We start from the raw sequence: 24,669 nt of genomic DNA, 5'->3' as shown, positions 1-24,669 counted from the left end.
TGCCAGCTGTAAGGAAGGCTGAGGATAGCTGGCACCAACTGTGTCCCACAGGTGGGAGCAGCAGGAATTGCACACCCAGCCTGGGGAGGGCAGGTTGCACATGTCAGTTTACAGTTACTGGTGCACTGCTGTCACTTTGTGTTTCTTTGTGCACACTCCTGCTGTTCCATTCCCACTGGCCAGGGCACCATCCCCAGAAATTTCCCCTGGATGTCATTTCAGTGTTCAAGAATCCTCATCAAAATCACACCAAGTCCTCTTTTCAGACAGCTGCAGAAAAGATCACTAAGAAAAGAGCAGCACAAATACAGAACTTAATTTTGCCACCCTATAAAGACAAAACAGTGAGGTACATTGCAGTACCTCACACTTGTGAGGCACATGGCAGGCACTGAACACTGTAGCGAGGCAATTTCAAAATAAAGTGAGCAGTCAAACCACAGATCAAATATTATGCAGGTAAGATTAAGTGTAAACTGTGTCTGGAGAAATCAGGAAAGAAAAATCACAACAACACAACTTCTGTAAACCAGCTCATCTTATGCGTTGTTTATTCAAAAAATTTGAATAAAGCAAAAACTTTTATGCCACAAGCACACAGGCACCACCAACTTCTTTGATCTTCTCCTCTGCTCTTCTGCTGAAGAACTTGGCTTTCACAATGACAGGCTGCTTGGGCAGCTTCCCCTTGCCCAGCACTTTGTAGTAGCCCTAGAAAGATTTAAAAAAGAAGTTCAGTGTTTGTAATTAGCTGGCAGGCTCCTACACTCAGGCCTGTTAACACACACCGGTTAAAAACAGAACCAGGATCACCATGACCTTATCCAGCCAATTCATTCCATTAAAAGGACAATCATGACATGAGGTGAGAAGTGGGCCCTAAGTGGCCAACAGAGGCAGAGCAGTGTCCCTGATTCGGTGGCTGGCTGAGACACGGGACATCAGAGCCAGTGAATATGGATCAGATGTTTCTGTCCGAGAACTATAGCACACCAAGACAACCAAACATGTGGAGATGTGACTCTAGTCTCGAGGGTGACGTGGAGTGAAACAGGCTCCACCATGGTTTTGTTCCCTCAGGAACATCTGAAACCAGCCAGTGCCTGTCCACACACACACACCAGCAGGACAAAAAGTTCTTACAGGGAAAATGTAACACTCTAAGTGTTTCTGTGACTACTCAGAGCCCGGGGTCTGGCCCAGCAGCCCCAGCAGCACTCACCGAGCGCACGACGTCGATGACCGGGGCCAGGCCGGCCTCGTTCTTGGCGTAGTTGAGCCTGGTCTGCTCGCTGACCAGCGTCCACAGCTTGTCCAGGTTGACAGTGGGACAGAACTTCTGGTTCCTCTTCAAGTGATAGTGCCTCATGCCCACTTTCCCAAAGTAACCAGGGTGACTGTGGGAGAAACACATTCCGCATTAGATCCCACTTTTAACTCACCCTGAGCAAGCAGAACTCTGAACTCACACTGAAACGAACATCTTACAAAATCAGAGGATCCAGAATGTCACATTGCACTTTTTTCCCATACAAATGTGTGTAGAATTTAGGTGCAATACTGATTAGTATCCAAACCAAGGAACAATTACACTCTCTCCCTTGAACTCACCCTCAATCCCTGCTGAGGCTGTATTTCCAGGGAATCCCCACCTGCAGGGAGGGCTGTCCTGCCTGGAATGTTCTGGCAGTGCTGTCACTGACCCGGTGACTGACTGAGCCAGCAGGGCACAGCCAGTGAATAGAGATCAGTGGTTCCTGTCCGAGGACTCCAGCACACCAGGACCACGGGCAGGGCCCAGGTGTGACTCTACAGTCTCGGGGATCAGTGTCCCTCCCCTGCACCTGAAGCAGCCAACAGGATGCAACAACACATTCTGAATTTGTTCTGTGTGCACTGCTAGGCAGGGACCACACTGTAACAGATAATTTGGCCAGCTTTACCTGATGCTGCACTGAACTCTCCAAAATGCCAAGTGAGAAGGTTTTTGGTTTTAGGCTAAGTGGGGACATGAGCAGCTGTAATGCCACACTTCCATTAAAAGAAAAAACACACAGAATTGCAGAAAGCTTTGCTTATTCACATAGAGAAGTCAGTTGCTTCTACTTCAGGAGCATGCATGTTGCTAGTAGATATTTACAACGTTGGCTTACTATTTATCAAAGTTAATCCTGTGATGGTGCAAACCACCGGCATTACCACGTCCTCCAGGATGCTTCCTGTGTTTGCCTGAGAAGAAAAATTTTAAGCTTGTTACATTAATATTACACACAACACTTAGAAATACCTTCAGTATCAACTTAGTTGTTTTATCTTGTGGTGTGACAAGGCTGGAATGGATAGAGTCGGAAGGAAGACTGCACTGCCCTGTTAGTTTAAGATGCCGCACACCCAGTACCGATGGGCTGAGCAGTGTGGAAATTATCAACCCAGGGAGACTGAAACGTGCAGGACACGATCAGCCATCACCGCGGCAGCTGCCCGCACGCTGCGGCCTTCAGCCCTGCTCCATACCCGCAGGCTGCGGCAGTCCCTGCACGCACAGCCCCTTCCCATGGATCCGGGAACAGCGGCAGCCCTGCTCCATACCCGCAGGCTGCGGCAGTCCCTGCACGCACAGCCCCTTCCCATGGATGCGGGAACAGCGGCCGCCTCCCCTCAGCACCCGCGGCCGCCTCCGCACTCACCCACGCGGCCGTGGCCGTGGCTGACGTGTCCTCTCAGCTTCCGGGTCTTCCTGAGCCTGGAGGGCTGCGGGGAAGGGGGACAGCGGCCGTCAGCGAGCGCCACCAGAGCCCCGCGCCCGCCCCGGGACCCGCGCCGCCGGGCGCCATGGCGGACCGGCCTGCCCGCGCCGCTGCCGCCCGCCGCGGGCTCCGAGCCGCGCCTCCCCACCACCCTCGGCTACTCCGCAGTCCCGTCCCGGCGGGGGAGCGAGGGGCGGCGGGAGCAGGGTCCCGATCCCGGTCCGGTCCCATCCCATTCCCTCCCCTCCCGGCCCGGCCGCAGCTCCCACCATCTTGCCGGCGTGCGCGAGGGAGAGAAAGGGCGCGGCTCTCGCGAGAGCGGGCCAAGGCGCGCGGGGCGGGGCGGGGCGGGGCGGAGATCTCGCGAGGCTTGGCTGAGGCGGGAGCGGCGGGCGGCGCTCCGTGTCCGCTCCAAGAGCGCCAAAGCGGCGTTTCGAACTGAATTTAGGAATATGTGCAAGTTTGGTCACTTTATTAAACATCCATAATAGTGGGAAATGAACACTACGTCCTTAAACACAATTACTTCACACTGGAGTGTGAATTCCTGGAGTGTTACTGTTTCTTAAGCTTGGCTTCTAGGTTGTTTTTTTTTTTTAATGGATTTTATACTGTTAAGATTTTAAACAAAACTTTACCAATTTTAAACACAGGCCTCAGCACTGGATTTATTTTTCTTTAGAAATTTTATGGTGCACTTACGATGTTCCATGCTGAGGAACGCCATTAGTTTTAACTAATTTAGTAGGGAAAGTAATGAACGTCTTAGCTTTTGTTCATCCGATCCCCTCAAGCACAAACCTCCAGGTAACACGAGGGTTGTTTACAAGCTGTAGTCTGAGGATCAAAAAGGCACCCACAGGTTTTTTGGGCCATGATCTGGCCTTGTCCAGTGGCACCCTCTGACTCACATCACAAAAATGGGAACACGCTGACAGATAACACAATGTTTAAAAGCTTTCTCCTTTAATTTTTAAAGTGCAAATGGAGCAAAACAGCTTTGGCACAGGAGATGGGTTTTACAGCACAACATTTTTGTACACTGGCATTCCGTGGCTTTGTCTCGCCTTTGCAGTACCTCCTCAGCATGTCCCGATACCGTTTTATCCATCGTTTTCTGAAGAGGAATTACGTATTTCCCCCTACATTCACTAGCAGCTGTTGTTTATAAAAAGGCCAGAAGCCACCTGTACAAGTGACGTTACTCCTTCCACTCTCAAGAATTACATCTAGCAGTCATTCTGGAACTTGGAGCGTATCGCAGAGCAGAACTAATGGAAGGTACCAGTCGTGGCGACACTTCCTCCGCAGCAAAAGCACCTGGTATTCCACAGACATTTCGCCTACACTTAAGCTTTTGTGTATTTTGGAGTGTGAGGGAGGTAACTGAAGAAGGAAACGACTTCACCTTTTCAGTGCACAGCCCCCGGAATTTGCTCTATGAGGCTGATAGCAAACCAGAACCACTGCCAGGTCAGGAACTGCGCAAGCCTCAAAGCCCGTCTAACCACGGCACTCACACTGAGAATGACGAAAACCAGAGCGTGGTGGGTTTCCTCTAAAGGTAACAGGCTTCAGCTAATTTTCATTGTCTGTCAGACTTGCAACATATTGAAGCATTTTATTTGTTTGTTTTTAAATTTTCTTCTTCAGACTATGGGAAAACTTACAGAACCTCAACAGGAGTTCTATTTCCAGATCAAGGACGAATGTGACTTGGGCACCATGCACAGCACAAACCCAAGAGCAGTATCTGTGATACAATAAAATAAGGCTTCAGCTAATTTTCATTGTCTGTCAGACTTGCAACATATATTGAAGCATTTTATTTGTTTGTTTTTAAATTTTCTTCTTCAGACTATGGGAAAACTTACAGAACCTCAACAGGAGTTCTATTTCCAGATCAAGGACGAATGTGACTTGGGCACCATGCACAGCACAAAGCCAAGAGCAGTATCTGTGATACAACAATAAAATCATTTGCTGCTAACCCCTGAAAAAAATAAAAATGTTTTAACAGATGCTTCTGTTGGGATAAAATTTTTAAAAAGGGGTATAAAATGCCTTGTCTTAGCCCTGGTGAAAAACACTGAAGAAACCCCAACCTCCGTGACGTGAAATAGCAAACCTACCAAAAGACAGGTTCATGATAACCACTTCACATTTTAATTACAAATTCATTTAAAAATCACAGGTGAGTTGCTGCGTCTGTACCTGCTCCACACGAGGAAGTGCAGAGGTTTGCAATGAACATGAACAAACAGGTCTATTTACAGAGTTTATTGGGATCCATCCATACATACATTAGGACAGGCTGCACTGTACCTACTCGCTGCAGCTTGCGTGGCAGAGAGCTGCGATCCCCCAGGCTTAGCATCCTAGTGCACAGTGGGTTAGAAGGGGTTTACTGACCAGACTTCAAACCAGAGGTTCTGTAATGCGAACCAAGTACCTCATTATCAAGTTACTGTGTTATTTCTCCTTGAAAATCAGCTCGAAGGAAACAGACAGACAGACAGACAGAGAAGTGCCTGTGCGCACGAGAGCAGCCCCGTGCGTACAACCTCTCCCACGTACCCGAGCTCATTCACCCCGCAGCGTTCAGGCATCAAACATCCCTGGAAGTCAGTGGTTCTGCTGAGACAGTCAGCTGCACAAAATCACCTACTCGTTTCTGCACCAAGCATAACTCAACTCATACTAAAGAAAAAAAAACAAGCACCTGGTATTCTCAGGAATATACAAATATTTACCACAGTTTTCTCGCTCATTACAAAATCAGTTACAAAAGCTTACAGCACATTATGTACAAACTCTGCCCAAAACCACGGAGGAGCCATCTCGAGGCACGCTGACACAGCACCCACGGGTCATCCTGGGGCTGCCCCAGCTGGCTCCACTCTCCTCCCGCTCCGCACTCCAGCGCCGCCGGTGCCATAAATAGGTCTGGGGTTGGTGTTTCAGCAGGAAGGAGCTAGTTCTTCTTGTGAAGGAACTTCATTTTGTTACCTAAAGGAAGCACACCGTCAGTCTCCAGCAGAGAGCAGAAGTCAATCCGAAGTGACAGCAAATGGGTCTAACTCGCAATGATCACCAGCAGGGAGAGCTGAGTTACAGAACACCGACTGCTCCAACCCCTTCCTGTTGCACTCCTCGATTATGCCTTGGCTCCCCCATCCCCAAGTCAAAATGAAAGTGTTAACAAGGACCGTCACTAAATCTGGTTTTATCACTTTCAACTATATTTTCATTGTTTTCTTTTTTGTAATTCCTATCACGCTGAAACCGCCGCATTACCTCATTTCACCTCGGGTAAGGCTTTTTCAAATGAAAAAAAAAAAAAAAAGGAAAAACACTATAACCAAAACCCCCCCCATCACCATGAAAATTCATTTCAAAAATACTTGTAAAGGTTTTCCTCACCGAGGCCTCGCAGGAACTTGTTTACTCCGCTTTGTTCCGTGTCCGGGAGCTCTTCCAAATACTGTTCCACCCTCTGCTCGAAGAGCCCTGCGGCAGACGGAGACAGGCACGGGATGAGCCGCGTCCCGCCGCTCACAGCGCCCTTCCGGCGAACCGGGCGGGATTGCCGGGATTTCCGCTCTCCCGGGGAGCGCCGGGCATGGAGGGACCGAGCGGAGCAGGGGAGACACCCAGCCGTACCTTTAGCCCTGCATTTCCTCAGCTCTCTGTCCTGGATGAAGCCAGCGAACATTTGGGATTCCATGAAAACTTCCAAGAAGCGGCGGATACTCTTGGAGGCCACCGATTTACGGAAAGCCTCCCTTTGGAAGGCACGCTCTCCTTTTTCATTCTGGGTTAGGAACAGGGAATAATGGCCAACTGTCTCCACAAAGAATCGGATAAAAACCTCAGACACTAATCCATTCAGGGTGTTACATTCTGCAAAATAAGGCAGCAATAAGACACCAAAATCAGCTGCTACCAGAGCTGTCAGCATTACCCCCGCAGGGCCAGGCTGTGCATCTCCCGCTTCCCTGATGCCGCGCTAACAACTGGCAGGAGTGGCAGCGGCTCCCTGCACACCTGGATGCACATGGAGAGGGTGACAGCGCCATAACCAGGGGTGCCAGCCTGCAGAATTGGTGTTCCGTGACCAAGAGTCAGCGAGAATTACAAATCCTCAGCAAATTAAACATTTGATGGGTGTTTCATCAAAATCAAACCTCCTGTTTTCACTCTTGAGCAAGCTTTCTTCAGAAACTTCTGAATGAATCAGCATAAAACTATTTCTCCTTGAGAAAAAGTCTGTACCAAAAACTGATCAAAAAGGGTCTGTTGTAGAATTTGTTTTCATCATTTCTGAGATGTTTAAATAGTCATATATGTAACACATATGACTAGAAATAAATTTCAAAAACTGAATAGGAGCCTGTTTCATACCTTTTTAACCACAGGCATCTCAATTCACCCTGGGCTGTTTTTATCACTGCTGAAGAGAAATATGAACCTCCAGAGACAACCCAACCCGTCTTGGACTAAAATTCTTTTCTGGTGGTACCTGCTTCTCTCCCTGAAAATAGTGAGTGCCAAGAGCAACTCCAAACTCAGACACACCCCTAAACCTGGAGAATTATCTGGATTGAGTTAGGGCCAAGTTAACTGCAAACTTCTGTTTGAGCAAAGGTTCAGAGGGACCCATGGGACTCCTTGTCATTTACAAAGAAATTAAAATAAATCACAGGTGAGGCATCATTGTGGGTTGATGCCGTCAGTCTCATTCTCCCTGTGTGCTCAGAGACAACCTTTGATGTCACCAAAGGCATTTGAGACCTCAAGTCCCATCTTTGTTTCTCCTGCTTGGAAAATCACAGTTCTACCTACATTTGTTCATGACACAAGTCCCTGTTTCCAAAGGAACTTACCATCATCTGAATCACTATCTGAATCCTGATTTATCAGTTCATTCTTTCTCTCTAGAGCCTGCTCCAGAGCAGCTTGCAATTTTCTAGGCAATAGTGTGTCTTCATCATCCATCTGATAGAGGGAAAAAAAATCTTTAAGCCACAATAATCTATTCAGGAACTACAGCAAATACTTTCAGAAGGTTTAGAATTCAGATGAAAAATATTTGCATCTGCTACTATCATGGCTACATAAATAAAAGAATGAGAATGTATGTGCAACTAACAAATACTTGTAAAAATTTCTTGTCACTCTTAATAAGATTAAAGTCAGGAATGATAATCCAAAGAGCAGGTAAACACAGAAGTGTGGAATCAGCTCTTTGCATGACAAAGAGGCCACATAGTTGTGTTTAACTAAACACACATCATGTGAAGCCTTCCTAGGTGTACACACAGCTGCTGTAGTTGGTTGTAGGCAGCTCCTTTGGTCCTTGACAGTTGCTTTACTGTTTTCTATTCTGTCTTGTTTTCTGGGTCTTGCCCCTGTTGCTCTCTTCATTTTATTTTATTCTTGTTCAGCAGAAGCCAAGTAAGCACAGGAGCCTCAGCTCTGCAGCCACTGTTCACCAGCCAGGGAATCAAACACAAAAGTTTCCCCATGCTACCTGCAGTCTGTTGGTTTGAAATTATTTTGTGCCACATGACTGTCAGGAGATGGTGATCTCTCATCTCCTTGTTTACAAGGTTTCTGCTTTTCCTGTCACATTAAACTATTCTCCACCTTTGTGCTCTCACTCAGGAATTTTCTTTGCTATTTTTGTCCTTTTCACCTCCAACAGTGTTGAGTGTTCTTGCTAAGGTGATATTATTATCTTTGGATGCTTTCTTTCCACTGTGGATACAGTTCTTGATTCCTTCTGACAGTCACAGCCTCAATCCCTTCTGCACACCAGAGTAGTTCTTACTTGCAGGTGGAACAGAAAATGAGAACTTTATTTTTCCCCTCATCGTTTTCCCTTTGCACACACAATTCCTGCCAAATCCCTCTGATCAAAGAAACCCGATCATACCATAGGAGTAAACAGCTTGCTAGACTGCATGGCAGCATTCTGAGCTGTACTTTACCTGTCTGATGAATCGATCAGAGCCCAGGTTAACCATCAAAGCCTACAGAAAAGAAAACACTGCAGTGAAATGTATCTGAAGATACAGAAAACATTCATTTGTTCATTGCTTTTTAATAGCAAAAGATCATCTGCTGAACAAGCCTCAACATGAATCAAATTCCTACTGTGAAACAAGAGGTTGTGTGCTTTATGAAACAACGTGAAGGTTTGCTTTAGAGCTACGAGTCTAATTTAACATAGATACAACAGATCTCATACTAGATTAATGTATTTTAAAAAGCTAAAAGGGATTTTTTTTCTTCTTAAATCTATGCAAGTTATAACTAATAATTTTTGTTAACGTGCAGCTGAAAAGTGTTTCAAGGGGTTTAAAGAAAACAATGTGGAGGCAGCAGGGATTCCAAAGGGCATGGGTGTGAAATATTCATGATAAAAAAAGCAGCAAAGCTGAGAGATGGAGCTGGGAAGATGTGGAACAGCAATGTTAGGAAAGCAGAAGGAAAACAGAGCAGAGAATTACATGGGCCAGAGGCACACAAGGCCTTGGAAATGAGCACAAGAAAATTCCTTAGGAAAATGACAGGAAACTAACAGGAGCAAGAGAGAAAAGAGTGTGTCCTTGAGTATTTTTGTGGTTTTTTACTGGAAGAGCTGATGAAGTGCAACTTTCATTTGATTTCCAATGTAGTATCAACAAAGTCTTAGAAGTTAAAATTCTTAAAGGTTTTGTCTCCTGTGTGGGCTATGGCTTCATGCACCACTTCCATAAGGATTAAGAGATGTCATGGCAGATGGCTTCCTCTTGTTCCAGAACAAATCAGCATATTTACACCCTCCTTACTGGTGACCAGGTAAACATGGTCACTGGTCTCTGACAAGGTGCCAGGTATGGAAGAGGGGCAGAATAAAAGAGAAGAATAAACCTACTGCTGCAGCTTTGCCAAGAGGCAGTTGCCAATGAGAACCAGGCAGAGAAGAAACAAAGAGGCAGATTAAAAATTAAACATGTGAGGATTTATGTCCCAGTGGCAGCTCTCTCCTAGGAGAGGCCAGCTTTACTCCAGGCAAACAACTGTGGTGCCAGCTCCTACCTCCTCTACAGGCAGGTCCTTGAGTTTGGGCAGGGAGCTGGAAAGCAGTCCCACCAGGAAGGGGGTAGGGCAGCACACGATGTCGATCATGGACGAGGGCAGGACAGGAATGAAGGTGTGCTGCCAGGAGAAGGGGTACAGCAGGGCCACTACAGCGTGGGAGCAGCTCGACAGGGTGCTGGGGAGAGAGGAACAGCCAGGTTAGCAAAGGCTTTTCTTGGTTCACAACACCTCCTACCCGCTGAGAAACTCAGCCTGTTGAAATACAAGTGCCCAAGGTGCTGCCTCTCTGGCACTTGTGACTTCAGACAGGCCTCGGTCCCCTTCCAGTCCCTGCCCTCTCTGTGCTGTGCAGTGTGGCAGGACACAGCAGACCCCAAACCAAAGGTACAAAACTAGAACCTGTCTGTTTCAAACGAGAATCTGTTTGTTTCATAGCAGATGGTTTGATCTAGAAGTCAAGATTCAATGTTCCCAAAAGCACTCAAAAGGAGCCACTTTGAACAATGCTTAAAACCCAAAAGCAGCTTCAGATCTTGGCTGTTACGATCATATCAGTAGTAAAAAAGCATAATAGTAATGTTCTTAACTACAGGAACAAAGGAAAATGAAAAGTAAAATAAAATTGGAAAAAAATCCTCAAGACAAACTCTACCAAATCAGATATAAAAAAACCCCCAACAATCAATACCTGTTCCAAAGGAAAGCTGGTAAAAGCAACACATTTTTCAAATATTGCGTATTTTTTGACAATAGCATCTTTTTATTATCATACCTTTTAAAGGACTTATTACCCAACTTCAGTGATAAAGGTATTGATCCTGCTCAGCAGAGTACACTAAAATACAGGTTGGTAGCTCCTAAACTTTAAGGCTTGATACTGTCATGGAAAATGTCATGCATATGTTGTCCTTCCATCTATTGAATCCGATTCCCTTTTGCAGTCACATGGTTTCCAAATGTTAAAAATTGAGGAACATCATTACCAAGTGAGTTTTAACATCAGGGGAATAAATACTAGCTCTTCATATCACAGCTACGACATCTGCCTCTTGCAGGCTGAGATGACAGAAATTTGGATCCAACGCAACTGAACTAATTTTCTCACATTGCAAACTTCTGCTGTGCTTAATGTAGCCACAAAGAACTGTAAATAATAACTGCAGAGCTGTTACTGCTTTAAAATTCTGGGGAGAGGTGCTCATTTCTTCTACTGCAAGACTTGGTGGAGACTTTAGGTGGCATCAGACCTCCACCAGAATAACCTTCCTGAGCATTTTTACTTCAGTTGTGAATTGTTCCAAGGCCAGAGGAAAGGTTTCACCTGTTTGTTCCCAACAGTGATTTACCTTCAAAGTTTGCTGCATGAGAAAAATGAGAATTAGGGGACAAAGAGAGAAAAAGTTGGGGAATAGCAAATCCCTGTGTTTTACTGCAAATAGTCTGCTGGCTTGTTTTAATTGACACTTCCTTTAAGATCTGAAAATCCCAGCATGGGTTTATAACAAATGTTGCCTGACACAAAGATCTTGAAAATTTATGTATTTCTCTAATTTATATTTTTATGTATAACAAGCAGCGGTGCTGCCATTGCCTCATATTTTGGTCTCAAGCATCTGGTACAGACTCCCAGCACTTCCTCAAGATCTCTTCAATGACTCGTTGGCATTTTCACCTACTACAAATTCAGTCATCTTCGCTGAGCAACTAAAAAAAGAGCCACGTTAAGCTAAAAGCAGTTAGACAAACATTCTTCTGCTGTTCAGTGAGTATTTGTTTCCTTTCTGTAAAATGCCCTTTTGTAACATGTTGTGTTACACGCAGTGCTGTGACGTAAATCAGCCCCTGCAGCCTCTTGTGCGTGCTGTTCCCACGCTGGGGAGGCTTCAGCCTCCAGCCCAGGACACTGCAATCTCTTCCTGAGCTTTCCAGGAGCCAGCTGGGGCAAGGCAGAGCCCAGGGAGCAGCAGTGCTGGGGGTCCTGTGGCAGCACCCAGCTCTGCCCTGCCAGCACCCCACGACAGTCACACCACTGCCCTGTCAGCACCTCGGCCTCTGCACTTCAGCATTCTGCACACAGCTCTTCAAATTCAGCCTCAGAAAATCCTTCCTTGTGGAACATCTCATCCCCATCAAACATCCCCTCCAAGCTTCCAGCCCCCAGTACTTCCTGCTGCCATCCCTCCCGGACACCCCTCTGCAGGACTCCTACAGCTGTCACCGAACTCCTGCTTGTACAAAGTAACTGTCTCTGCCCTAGCTGGAAAGATTCGTATTTAGAATGGATACACACCTTCCACTTGAGTGAAATTTCATGGTTTGTAAGGTAAAATTCAGAGGTGATAGGTGCAAAGGAACCCTCAGCCTGAATCTCCAAAATAGAGTTCAGAACCTTTTAAAGGGATATTTTTGATGAGAAGAATGCTTACTAAAGTAAAAAAAGCAAGGCCTACCCTGGGAAACCAAGTGCTCTAGTTTTTCTTTTCAAAATGTGCAACCCACACATTATCCAACTGTTCTTGTTTATGAGAATTAAGCAGTAAGGTCAGATGGTTTATTTTCTTTAAGGTGTGTGAAGCACACAAAGTAAAGCAACAGAATAGTCAAAGTTAGATTTTCAAAATATTTTTACTTTTAATACTCTAGGGCACTTCCAGAGAGCTGTTTTCGAGATTGGGCTTTTTCATTTGGTTTGTGCAGTTTTACAGGAATGCTGCATAATGTTCTAGCTGTTGTTGTACTGGAAAACACTTCTTTATTTCCATGGTTGTCATCTTGTAAAAGAATTATTTGGAATTTGCCAGCATTTTGGTTCTCTCCATGCCTTTTTATTCACTAGATTAAAAAAACCTTCAATGTTTGATCTTTTCCCTGTGAAGGTAGTAATACAAGATTATACAAGTATATCGAGACATTCTTTATGACAAATTTCTCTTGAAGAGATCCTTTATCATGTTACAGGCAAAATATGACATTGCTTCTTTCCCACTCAAAGTTGATTTATGTTACTCTGGGCTATTTTGTTTCCCAAATAATTTTCTCATGATAGCACACAGAACCTTTTCCTTGTTGTGTTGTTGGCTGGGGAGATGCAAGCTCAGACTAAGAGCTGAGGCACCAGAATTTCAGACACAACTGTAACTCAGCTGAATTTTGGAGACTGTTTATGAGCACAGTTTAAGTCTACATCAAAAAGCAAATCACTGTGACTTAACAAGAACCTTTTCTGTCCTTTAGATAGGGAGAATGTCTGGTAGTAATTTCTGGGTTGGCCAACCAACAGCCCCAGACGTAGGCTATATCCATCTCTTATCAGAGCACAATTAGCACACTCTGAGAAGGACAAGCTGTTGGGCAGGGGATGGACACTGCCCTGGCTGGGATGTCAGTGCTGGCTGTGCTCATTTCAAGGACTGTGGCTTGTTGTACCCTGCAAGTCACCAACTCTCTCAAACTGCTAAAGTCATACTCTGTTACACCTTCTACTCACAATGGAAATATTCCACAAATACTCTTGGTAAGTCTCTTTTCTTTCTAACAACAGCCAACAGTCATATTCCTTCCCCCTCCACACCTAGAACTTCTCGCAGGCCCAAGGGAGCTTCACACACTGAGCATCTCCCAAATCCAGGATTAAGCCTCTAGCACAGAAAACCACTTGCTGGTTTGGCTCCCTGATCCCCCCTCACTATTGACATGCACCTCCACAGTCAGTTTGGCATTTGCATTGAAGGAGAAGGTGAGAATATCCCCTTCCTTCCTCCACTTCCTGTGAGGGACAGACAAGCTTCCTCAGCCAGGAGAGGAGGGAGGCCACCCCTCACACGCAGGGCCAAGCCACCCAGCAGCACTGTCACCCGAGGCTGGTGCCAGCTCTGTGCTGTGCCAGTGCTCTGGACCGTGCCCTGGACTGGGACCAGCTCACCTAATCTGGGCTCCCTGCTTCCTCACGTTGAGAAACAAAGCCAAAAATGTAAATTCACAAAAAAGTGTTTCCACTGTTTACTTTTCCACAACCTTTTTATGTTCCTCATTTCTCCCTGCTGATTAAATGATGTTGCTCTGTCCACATTTGCTGAAGCCTTTCATCTGCCCTGTTGACACATCCATGCTCCAGCCCACAAGCACTTTGAGACTGAGTTCCCTCCCTGACACACATCCCTTGTCTGCTCAGGAGAGCTTCCTCCCACTTGAGGCTGGAGTCTGGAGGCTCTGTCCTTCCCAGGTGTAATCCCTTGACTCACATGGGTATTACACACCCAGATGTCTCCTCATCACAGGCCGTGGCCCTGCTTTTCTGGGACAGCTCATACCCTTGGGCCACCAATGAACTGTGTAGCAAAAACAGATCCCTGACACTTCCCTCCTAGACCCTTCCATGCCTCTCCTGATCCTGGATTAACTCCAGCCTCTGACAGAGACAGAGGTGTGTGACATCTCTGCAAGATAAAATAGTCTGAGAGGTTTGCAGAGGACTGTAAAGGACTCTGGGGAAAGGCTACAGGCCAAGGGCTCAGCCCATCTCCCCTCCAGCACATACAGGCTGCAGGGGTGGAAAGGACAAAAGAGAAAACTGAAAAGCATCAAGTCAAGGGCAAGTGGAAGTAAAAACCGTGGCAGCCTGATACACTCTGGGTGGAGATGGGGTGCAGGCAGCACTGCAGTTGCTGTGCTGGCAGTAATTCAGAGCAGTACTGTGCTGTGCCAGATACAGTGCACTCTAAGGCTCTGACAAAATAAAGGTTTCTGTGGGTTCATAAGAATAAATAAGAGCTGCATTATTAATCAGGTTGATAAGAATAAGTAATAGCATCAGGGACAAGACATAAATGAAAACTTCTAAGTGTCAGAAGTGACAGTCTCCAAACTCCAGCTGTCTCAGTGAGCTCCTGCAGCATTCCTGCAGATCACCTTTTGAAGTGAGCCCTTGAGGATCCCTGGCCCTGGAAAAGCTGCCTGACAAGGGGACATGTTACTGCTTTCTCCCTGCTCCAGAGTGTGGGTGCTCAGCTCCAGGACTCCCCCTGATCCCCAGGTGCTCTGCTCCTCAGACCCCTGAGCTCCCACATCATGGTTTGTCCTTCATTCCGGGTTCTGTGCTGTGAGGATACGTTTTTTGTTAACCCACATAGCACCAACTACTCACCAAAAAGGACAGAGAGGAATAAAATAAAAATCCAAGAGTTCATTTGCTGTAATGGTGCAGGACATCTCCAGTTTTCCAGCCAGTATGAAACTATCAGACATGATAAACAGAAATTCTTCCTGTACAAAATCATTGCTATTTCTCTGTTACCACTGATAGGATGTTTAATAGGGAAAAAAAAAAATCTTCAATTCCTGTCTTTTGACTCAAATCAAAGAAAGTGCATGTTTTTCCAGCTTTTTTAACAAGAACTAACCCTTAAGGCCTGCAATTCCTGGTGGCTGTGGGATACCTCCCTATTTGTAGGATTGCTTGCATTTGTAATGCATTATTTTCACGTGATATAGATTCAAAATTTGACTTGTTTTCAGTGATGTTTTTGAGCTTGTATGTGTATCTCTGGATAACCATTTTGGTTTCCAATTCAAAGTTACAAATCAAAATAATTCAGGTAGGAAGAAACCTCAGGAGATAACTGATCCAATTCCCCCTTGCTTGACATCAGATCAGTTTGTTTCCAAAACCAAAAGAAATTATACATTATTTTGAGAAAATATTAACAAATTACATTAATATAAACATGCTCTAGTAAACATTTTGCTGCACTTTTTTGTGAAGGAGGTAGTGCCCTGTGTACCAAGGACTCCTACCTAGTGATGTCTAAATTCACTCTGTTTTGGCTATGTCAGAAGCCATCTTAAAATAATATCTTTTGTGCATTTGTTTATTTAAAATAAATATTTTATTTACTTTTAAATAAATATTTTAATATTTTATTTATTAAAATAAATATTTTTGTGCACTAAAACCAGCCTTATTTAGCTGCTAATTTCTTCAGAATAAATTGTTTGCACTAAGCAAGACCTCCTTCTGTAGCCTTGGGCTACACTGAGAAATGAAAGCTCCTCTGGGAGAAAGAGATCATCTTCTTCCTGCAGGGAACCTGAGGGGAGGGAAAAGCAGAAAAGGAGAGGAAGACAGGGAAGAGGCTGAACAAAATGCAAAGAGGTAAAATTAAGATCTGGGAGGTAGAACTGGGAGGGGAGTGAGACAAAACAAGCCTGATGAGCAGGTGAAAAGGAAACTGAGGGCAAAGTGGCCAGGATGTAAAATTAAGGGACAAGACAGTGAGTGGCTGGGCTGAACAATGGGAAAACCATTTAATATGAACATGACTAAAGCTGTCACACACATGCAGCCAAATTATGAGGTCCCAAGGTGAAACTTGTCCTCCCTGTTGCTATAGGCAGAGGGAAGGAGGTGAGGCTGTCTGATGCCAATTGCCCCTCCCCTGTTGGTACCAGAGATGCTGAGAGGGGCAGCAGCTGCAGGAGGGAAGGTCACACACCACGACAGCTGAAGGTGACAGAAGCTCAAAGCCCACTGGTGGCACAGACAGAAATCAAATATAACCAGTGCTCTACACTTCAGCCAGTGCTGCTAAGCAGACAGACACAAACCCACAGTTTTAGCAGGAATAATTCTCAGACTGAAAATGTCTTCCAGAACAAATACATTTACCTGTCCCTGAGAGGAAAAAGATTATGACCAATACAAACACCAGAATTTGGGTTTAACATATTTTTGTTTGACCCAAATTAATTCTAATCCAGTAAATTATCTGGGCACTAATAAAATAATTATTTCCAATGACTACAGAGCAGCAGGAGTTACAATCAGGTCATGCCTCACCTCACCAATTAAAGCATGAGGGGACAGGCAAATTACTATTTTAGGCTTTGATTCAACACATTATTTCAGCAGAAGCTTCAGCTTTAATTTACTTTCACTGTGCTGAAATACTTTGCTGAAATGAAACCTCAAAGACCTTTATTTTCCCACTTCTGTTTTAATCAGACCAGCCCTCAAGACATGATAACACCTTCTGAGCCACAAGTTCCCTCACTGCTGTGGGAGAGGCTGCTGCAAAGGCAGCCTCTCATCAGCAAGGCATGTTGAAGCTTTGAAAATTTGAATAATTTTTTACTTTTCTAGAAGCCCTTCAGGGGCTGGGCAAACTACAGAGGTTCCTTCAAGCCTTTCTAAGGTGGTTTGGAACTAGAGACTGTAATTTTTGAAGCTAATAAATATTGCAGTTTCATGTTAACGTATTATTAATACATTTTTTTAATTTTAAGAATATAATTTATTTTTAAAGTCAAATAATTAGATTTTAACGTCCTGGATTGAGAATTCCCTGTGGCAGAATTCTTCTGTAAAGGGTCCAACTCTGTGTAGGGGTACACAGGGAGGAGGACTCCCCTGCTGCTGCCAAGCACTTCTCCTCACCTGACCCTCACGTGAATCTGTAAAAATCTGGGTGTCTGCAGGAAGGTTGCATGTGTGACCTAAAAGAGAGTTCAGAAGTTGCTGAATTTCCTGTTAATAAATCTAATTTCACTACCCTAATCAATAAGATGTTTAACATCAAAATAATGGGTTCATATTACATGAAAAATTGCATGAGTTTGTGCTGTAAAAGCCAGAGTAATATTTTGCATTGTGATTTATTTTACACAACAAACACTTAATAAGAGGAGAACTAAGAGTCACCACCTGAGGTCTTTAGTAGTTGGCCTAAAGTATGCAGCTAATATTGTATCTTTGCTCAGTACCCAATATCCTTCTTTTCAGGAAACACAGACAAATCTGTGCATATTTCAAATTGCTTTTTCTCTTGATGGCACAGGACACCTGCCAATGGGAGGCTCTGCTCCTCATGTTTGAATAAAATTAGGAATTCTCCAGTGTAAATGTGATGATGGGTGGGAACACGTACAATTCATGTGGGGATCATGGTGAGGCAGGTCCATTTGGCCCATCTCAAATTCAGCAGCCAGTTCTGAACATTTCACAACTCAAGCATCATACACACTGCAAGAATTATTGCTACAGTCAGCCTCTGGCACAGGGCAAGGAGCTCCCCAAAGCACAAACAGCAGATCTCCCCTGTCTGTTATGGGCTGGAACATCTCTCACCCAGACTTAACAAATATTCACATGCATTACCAGCAGTGAGGTAACAGCTCAGCCCAGAAGCAGGTGAAAACCCCTCACTCTGCACAGGAACTGGACAAAGCAGAAGCTTGCTCAACAAGAGAACACTTCCCAGGGTGGGTGATTGCTCTGCCAAGCCGGCAGTGCTGCCCTGGCACCCTGTGCCCTCAGCCTCCAGGTCCAGCCACACTCCCCCCACCTGGCAGGCAGCAGCCTGATGCAGAAGTGAGAACCAAACTTTGCTTGTGCCAGGGGAGAAGGGCAGAGTCCAACCACAGTGGCTTCCCTAATTTGAATGCTGACATATTTGCTGCAAGTGACCTTAGTGATATCTCATGGAATGCAAACAAGTGATAACACTGGCAGGGAGAGGGGGGCACTGAGACCGAGGAGGAAATGCATATTTTCCACATCACATCAGGCCAATTATCAGTTATTGTCCTTTCCAAAATCTTTCCACTGTGCTTACAGCTCCAAGAGTGAAGCTGTTTAACCTTCACATCACTCAGTATGGTGCCAGTTTTGACCCATGCACAGGAGCTAAACCCAAACCCAAGACTTCTTTTACAAGTAACAATTCACACTTCAGGTTTTATGTGGTGCTTTCTACTGGGCAGCAGGACAACAGCCAAGCTTGTAAAACTCTCAGAAAGGAATCCCAGTATGTCTTCACCTGTCTGGCAAAAGCAGTGCTGCAGTTCCTTATCAATGGGGCACCGGTGACGCACTTAATTTTGGGACAGGTCCAGTGACTACTGAAGGTGAGTTATGGAGAGCACAGGCAGCAATGCCTTTGTGCTATTGATGATTCCTAGGAGGAGATTTTTTTTGTGATGAACTAAAGGTTACAACCCTGTTTCTGGAATTGTTTTCCCTGACTTTGATTCACGGAGCCATGGTTTGCCTCACTGCAATGTCAATGAGTACAGCTCATAGAGCAGATTTGCCCAATTTTGTGTCATCATCTGTGTTCCTTTTCTGGTCCCTCCTTCTTGTATTTGACAGAAAACTGAGTGGGCAACATCTTCATTGCTAAACTCTTGTCTGGCCACATCCCCTTCAGCTTTAGTGTGCAACATCCTCTCCTGGTTTGGGCTGCTTTACCCTCCCAGCATGGATCCATCACTGACACTGAACGTGTTCACAGCTCCACAGAGATGCACACCATGAAAGATGATGTGCCCTCAGAGGTTCTTTTTTTAAAGCCAGTGGATTTTTCAGTCACATAAAGCAATTTAGATTTTCAATGTCTGATAATTAAACAACTCATTAGGACATATCAAAGAAGAAGTAAGTGCAGGTTCATTCTGACTATATAGGAGGCTTTCTTTTTGATTTTCATCCAAATTTTGCAAAAATCTCCAAAAATTACATAATTTGCCAGATTTTAGTTCAGTAAGAGCTGCATTTTCAGAACCAGTCCCCGCCTTTTGGGAACACCTGAGTGACAGTGTGGGGTCCCACAGATAATCTGCAGAGCAGAGCCCTGGCTCATGCAGAGATCAAGGCTGCATCCCATGGAGCTGAGAGCTGCAGAGCAGAGAACACTGTTAGGAGAGCTCTCCCTCTCTCAGAGAGTAGCTTTGAAGTACTTAATTTAAAAGAAAGCAGAGAACACTTGATTAAAGAGGAATGTGGTATTAACAAAGCCCTTATTTTTTGCTGCTGTAATACTTGTGTGTAAGTGAGGCACATTAAAGCCCCTGGAGAAAGAGACATGCAAAGTGCCCTCCAAAATGAGGACTTGTCTTTTCAAGAAAATGGGATTTGAGGGAAAAAGTCATTGCTTTGACACATCAGCTACCTGCCCAAGCTTTTTCAGGTGGTTGCAAGAAAAAAAAAGCCAAACATTTCCTAGTGTGAAGTTATGCTTTGTATCCACAGAGTTATCCAATCCATTTTGTGCAGGACAATTTGTTAGCATGAATCCAGAACAAAAGTGGTCTCAGAGCAGGTGCTCCAGAGGAGAGTTAACTCCTTGTTCTTTCCACACTGGGACCTTTGCTGCCACCAGTCCTTGCTCACACTGGGGGTTTCAGATTCCCAGGCCATCGCTCCACTGTTAACAGCAGGACAGCTGTAAAGCAGGATGGAGTATTTTTCTAGGTAGTAACCAATTAGTAACTTCCCCCTAATCTATCTCATTTAAAATCTGAAAAGAGGGAATCTAAATCCTCTTGCAAGGAGCAAAAAGTCAAGTTGGGAAGATGTTGCAGTTTACTGCAATATTGTGCCAATAAGCAATCCAGAAGGGAATTACCAAGCAGCATGGTTGTCTTTGCATCCCATTTCCTTTCATGGGGATGGGAGAGAAATTTTTTTGCACAAATTGAAAGTGGAAAACTTATGTTTTCCCACTGTAGAGCATTGCCCAAAGCCTAGAGTGACATAAATAAATACCACTGGAAAGCAGGGGAGGAGGGAAGGAAGAAAAGGAAAATTATACAAGCTCTACCATTCTCAGGACATGGCATATTAAAAATGCCATTGGAGTTTACTGCACATTAAAAATGTCACTATTACGTTGTTTTCTCTGAGACTGTGGAACATTAAATAAGCCAGAGACTTTGAATGTTCATTTTGTTTCTTGGTCTGTCCCTTTTGCCTGACACACATTTTCCTACTGTCCATGTACAGCTGCTTTGTTGGCATCAGCCATCACACAATCTAAGTGCTGGAGAAAGTAATCCAAGTGATACAAAATGTAATTACCTCTTGAGAAAAGGGAATAAAGTGCAAAATTTCTCTCAAGAATTCTGGGAGACAGCTCTGCTAGCCCCCTCAACAGGGGCTGGTCTGGCTCTCATTGAAGGAAACAGAAACTTTCTGGTTACATACATGAGAACGGATGGTTTCGCTGTAGAATAAATTCTGTCTATATTGGATAATTATACAAGGGTTCATTCCTTCCACTGCAGAAATTAATTAAGCTAGAGAAAGAAATTCTCTAGCTTATCTTCAGCATATCAGACCAGAAAAGAACAATAATCCTGAAAGTATTAAGATAGCACTTCAAGTTCTATGGATAAAAATACACCAGAAGAAATGTCAGCCATCCATACTTCTCCTGGGTTTAGAGAGAAGATCTGTGAGCTATTACACATTCCCCAGGTGCAGTAGTCTGCATCTCCAAACATCATCTTTAATGCACAGTTGATAATTAAAAGACTACCAAGACCCTGTAGCCTGTGCTCAGAAATGGTACAGACCAGTCAGGGACTGACAGCAGTAAATTCTCCCTCACAAGCTGGTTACTGGCATGTATATGTTGTCAAATTTCTCTCACCTTTCTTTTTCTGGAGGTTTTTGTGACAGGGAAAGTAAAGGAAGTCTTTATTGCTGGCCAAAGCTCATGTCTGTTTACCAAGCACACTTCTCTCTGTGCTAATACACGTGGGTTTACCTTTTAAGCTGCAGGTTGGCAGACTTTACAAGTGTTACAAGACAATAGCTACTGGAAAGGAGCTTTTGCAGGCAGTTGGTAAAACTGTTCAGACCTGTCATGGCCATGATTTGTTTGTAAGAATTAAATCCTACTTTTGTTAATGAAAAAGGAACAGTAAGAAGATAGAGAGTGAGTTTGCACTTTAGTAATCTGCCCCAGAAATTAGCTATTCTTGCTTTTCCACATGACCTTGCTACTGGACTGAGGAGCAATGATTTACTACTAAAACACTGCCACTTATCTCTTATTTAAATTTGCATATTTTAACTTGAGCTACAAGATCATACTATGACTTTGGCTGCTAGGTTAAAGGATGTTTTTTATGTAGGCACCAAGAAATGGGGACCAGGCTACTGCTCAGCTCTTGCTGCCAGTTTCTAGCCTGGCCCCAAAACAACAGATTCAAACATGAGGAGAGGCATCACCACTCCCTGAACATCCTGGGCACAGTGAGCCAGCCCTGAGCTGTGTCTGTGCGTGAGAATAGGGAAACACTGCTGTCTTCTGAAAGCCTTTGCCCTTGAACACAAGAACACTCTGCTCCTCCTTTGCTCCAGAGTTAACAGAGACGTGCCTGTGGGATGACTTCCCCACTATTTACATATTTCTGCTCTGTCCTGTATTAGTCAGTATTTCTGTCTCCAGCCTGTAACCTTTGGTCAGGTCTGGGATCTGCCTGGACTTTCTACAGTTGTGCTGGAAGAGAGATTCCTCCTGCAGTTCAAAATACCACGGGGAGGAGCAGGGATAGGGTTTTCTCCCCGAGGCCCATAATCTTGCTTCACTGAGAAGTAGCTGAAATATCTCATATAAAACCAAAATCCACAACAATGAAAAGTTGTTTTGTCTTTTACAAGAGCAGGGGCTCTATAGAAGCATTTCACAGCCCCAAAAGTTTTCAGAAGAAGAATACTGGAGGATTTGGATCCATAGCATAAAACAAGCCTCATCCAAACACTCCCACTGACTGTGGCTGGCATTGGACTGGACCTATATGTGAAATTTAAGCAAAATATCCTCAGAGTCCTTCCCAGTATAGTGGATTACAGCAAGAGTGTTTTTTATATATAAAAATGGGGCTATAACCAAAGGGCATTGCTGTGTAGAGGGTTTTCCTTTCCCCTCTCCAAACATTCAGGGGAAAAGGCAAAGACACTGTTCTCACACACATGGATACATCACCTCCTCAGCAAACACGTCCATAAATTTGTTTCCCTAGCATAAAACTAAAATAAGCAGAGAAATGTTTTTCTTCCAGTGTTTGCTTTCTATTTATTTTCTGTTGCTACCTTTGTGCTGCAGCAAGGTCAGTGTTCCTGAGCCCCGGGCCCCACTGGTTCTGCATCTGCTGCCTCTCAAGCCCCAGAGGATGGCACTGGAGCAGCCCCCCTTTGCAGCTGGCAGGCACAGGACTATTCCAGAGCTGGGGTGAACAAGCAAAATGTTGGGAACATAAACAGGGGTTCCCAGTGGGACAGGGATTAGAGCTGGGATGAGGCATATCACATCAGCTGTGCTTTCAGTAGATTTTTAAGGAATTGGAGCCTTAATTGGAGCCTTAAGTTTCCTTTTTAAGAGCTGTGATATTATTATCATTATCATTACTACTACTACTATTATTATTCCAAGTTTCTTTATCATTATCTTAGTTTCCTTGTTGTCTTCTTCACTGTTCACAGAAAGCAAAATTCTGAAAGGTTACTGGCAGATTCACATTCATTTTTGAAGGTGAGCAAACAGCTGCAGGGATTTATTCAGCCAATTTCAAGCAGAAAAAAATACATTATCAACTTATTGGGGGGAAAAATATCCAAACCTAACTGCACATATCTAACCAGGGCAACCTCACGGTGCTGTCATTCAGAACTTTGCTGTTGTTTCCTCACTACTTGGGAACATCACTCTCTGTGTTAACAAACAATCTTTTCCTGCAAAGATCAAGGACTTTAAATTCTGGCACATTCTGGGCACTGTAAGAACCATAAATAACAACTTATTGAATGAATCTCACTTCACCAGGCATGACTTTCCCAGACTTGTATAATGTGTGAAATCACTTACTGCTGGAAGACCCATGAAAGAGACAGCCACAAAAGCCCATTGCATCTTATTGTTTGAAGCCTAAACCCCAACATCATTTATTTCTAAGCTAGTTTTTGGGTACATACAGAAATCAAACCCTTGTAAAATCATTTTAATTTCCTGCTCTCATTCTTTGGGCACAGAATGGACTTGTGAGATGTTTAGCTTCTCTTTTTTCCCCACATTACTGGTAAACTCCAGTTTCAGCCAGGATGCCCATAAACAAAACTCATGTCAGACAAGGCAAAGGTTCCAAAAAGACAGTTACTAGCTCAAAGCCAGAGTGTTTCATTTTAGACTTCATCCCTATTTAAACCATGAAAATCTCAGTAAGTATTGAATTTAAATCCACTGTCACTTTCTCCAGCTCTTGTCAAAGGACTCATTATTGGTTTTTGGTTTACAGTACCTCCTAGATCCCTGTGCTGACAGGGACCACACTGCACAAAGCAGAGCTGCTGCACACACAGAGCAGGAAGTGGTCTCCCTCCCAGAGTGGCTGGGATCCCAGACAGAGCAGACAAAAGATAAGAAAGAGGTGCTGTGTTTCCAGCCTGTGACACTCAGCAGGTCAGAGGGTTCAGAAGGATAGCTCAGGATCCACAAGTCTGCATGCAGAACCTTATCTACCACATCAGAATTTGTCGTCCTCTTACCAAGTGAAACCAAGTATATATGTACAATAAAGGGCACATATGGATATAGTAAAGCATATGAACATAAGCTCTTTTTGTAAGAAAGGTTCTGTCCCTTCTTACAGGAGCAAACACAAAACCTCCCAAGCCTCTCAGATGCATCTGAATTCTCTTTTTTCTCCTTTGTTATGGCCCTTATCCCATGGCCCTCTCTCACACAGAAACAACAGCTCACTGAAGCACAGTTTCTGCAGGAGACACAGTGTAGGGATATGTGTTAACCAAAAGGGATCTTTATAATTTCTGGTTCCTGTTGGTCCTGGTGCCCTATTTCTGTGTGCCAAAAGGGTGAGCAGCACACTGCCTGTAAGCAGAACACTTACTCCATGCTCCAAGGCCTGTGGGACTAGGCAGCCACCAAGAGAAAGGAATTGCACAGGCAAGCCTCAACTCCCAGCCAGGGCTGCAACGTGCATAAAACCCTGGCTGCCTGATAAAGTCCTGGGTTACCACAAGCCCTCAGTATCAGCA

At 44.5% G+C, this 24,669-nt stretch overlaps 2 protein-coding genes and 2 non-coding genes across 14 annotated transcripts in view; all 4 read right to left on the bottom strand.

Moving 5' to 3' along the window:
• Positions 1 to 520: 520 nt before the first annotated feature.
• On the bottom strand, positions 521 to 3,108 carry RPL27A (ribosomal protein L27a). Its single transcript, XM_039706916.1, has 5 exons — positions 3,017 to 3,108; positions 2,688 to 2,751; positions 2,154 to 2,229; positions 1,223 to 1,397; positions 521 to 711 (listed from the first exon to the last, which is right to left on the bottom strand). The coding sequence occupies exons 1-5, from the start codon at positions 3,017 to 3,019 to the stop codon at positions 583 to 585; spliced, it is 447 nt and encodes a 148-aa protein (XP_039562850.1). The 5' UTR covers positions 3,020 to 3,108; the 3' UTR covers positions 521 to 582.
• On the bottom strand, positions 903 to 1,034 carry LOC120501501. Its single transcript, XR_005627312.1, has one exon. It is a non-coding gene; the product is annotated as a small nucleolar RNA SNORA3/SNORA45 family (small nucleolar RNA).
• Positions 1,691 to 1,822, bottom strand: LOC120501500. The gene has a single exon (XR_005627311.1). It is a non-coding gene; the product is annotated as a small nucleolar RNA SNORA3/SNORA45 family (small nucleolar RNA).
• Positions 3,109 to 5,012: 1,904 nt separating the features above from the next.
• DENND2B (DENN domain containing 2B) overlaps positions 5,013 to 24,669 on the bottom strand; it is a 151,567-nt gene continuing 131,910 nt past the window's right edge. For 8 of the 11 annotated variants that reach the window (XM_039706907.1, XM_039706913.1, XM_039706906.1 and 5 more), the window contains 6 exons: positions 9,834 to 10,011; positions 8,741 to 8,782; positions 7,634 to 7,745; positions 6,411 to 6,650; positions 6,171 to 6,257; positions 5,013 to 5,756 (listed from right to left, as the gene is read on the bottom strand). In XM_039706907.1, the coding sequence (XP_039562841.1) occupies positions 5,722 to 5,756; positions 6,171 to 6,257; positions 6,411 to 6,650; positions 7,634 to 7,745; positions 8,741 to 8,782; positions 9,834 to 10,011 (694 nt within the window). In that variant the 3' untranslated portion in view covers positions 5,013 to 5,721. The remainder of the gene's footprint in view (positions 5,757 to 6,170; positions 6,258 to 6,410; positions 6,651 to 7,633; positions 7,746 to 8,740; positions 8,783 to 9,833; positions 10,012 to 24,669) is intronic. The other 3 variants (XM_039706905.1, XM_039706903.1, XM_039706904.1) reach the window with 3 other exon arrangements.

Source organism: Passer montanus, unplaced genomic scaffold (assembly GCF_014805655.1).
Source record: "Passer montanus isolate IOZ18808 unplaced genomic scaffold, ASM1480565v1 scaffold2, whole genome shotgun sequence".
In the NCBI taxonomy this organism is placed as follows: domain Eukaryota; kingdom Metazoa; phylum Chordata; class Aves; order Passeriformes; family Passeridae; genus Passer; species Passer montanus.
Note: the sequence above shows the minus strand (reverse complement) of the source record. Positions and strands in the feature narration are given on the sequence as shown.

Bases quoted from the DNA above. Each gene is read 5' to 3' on its own strand.
- RPL27A (XM_039706916.1), bottom strand. The intron at 2,230-2,687 runs GTGAGTGCGGAG...TTTTCTTCTCAG, and splicing joins CCACGGCCACGGCCGCGTGG to GCAAACACAGGAAGCATCCT. The intron at 1,398-2,153 runs GTAAGCCAACGT...TTTCTCCCACAG, and splicing joins AGGATTAACTTTGATAAATA to TCACCCTGGTTACTTTGGGA.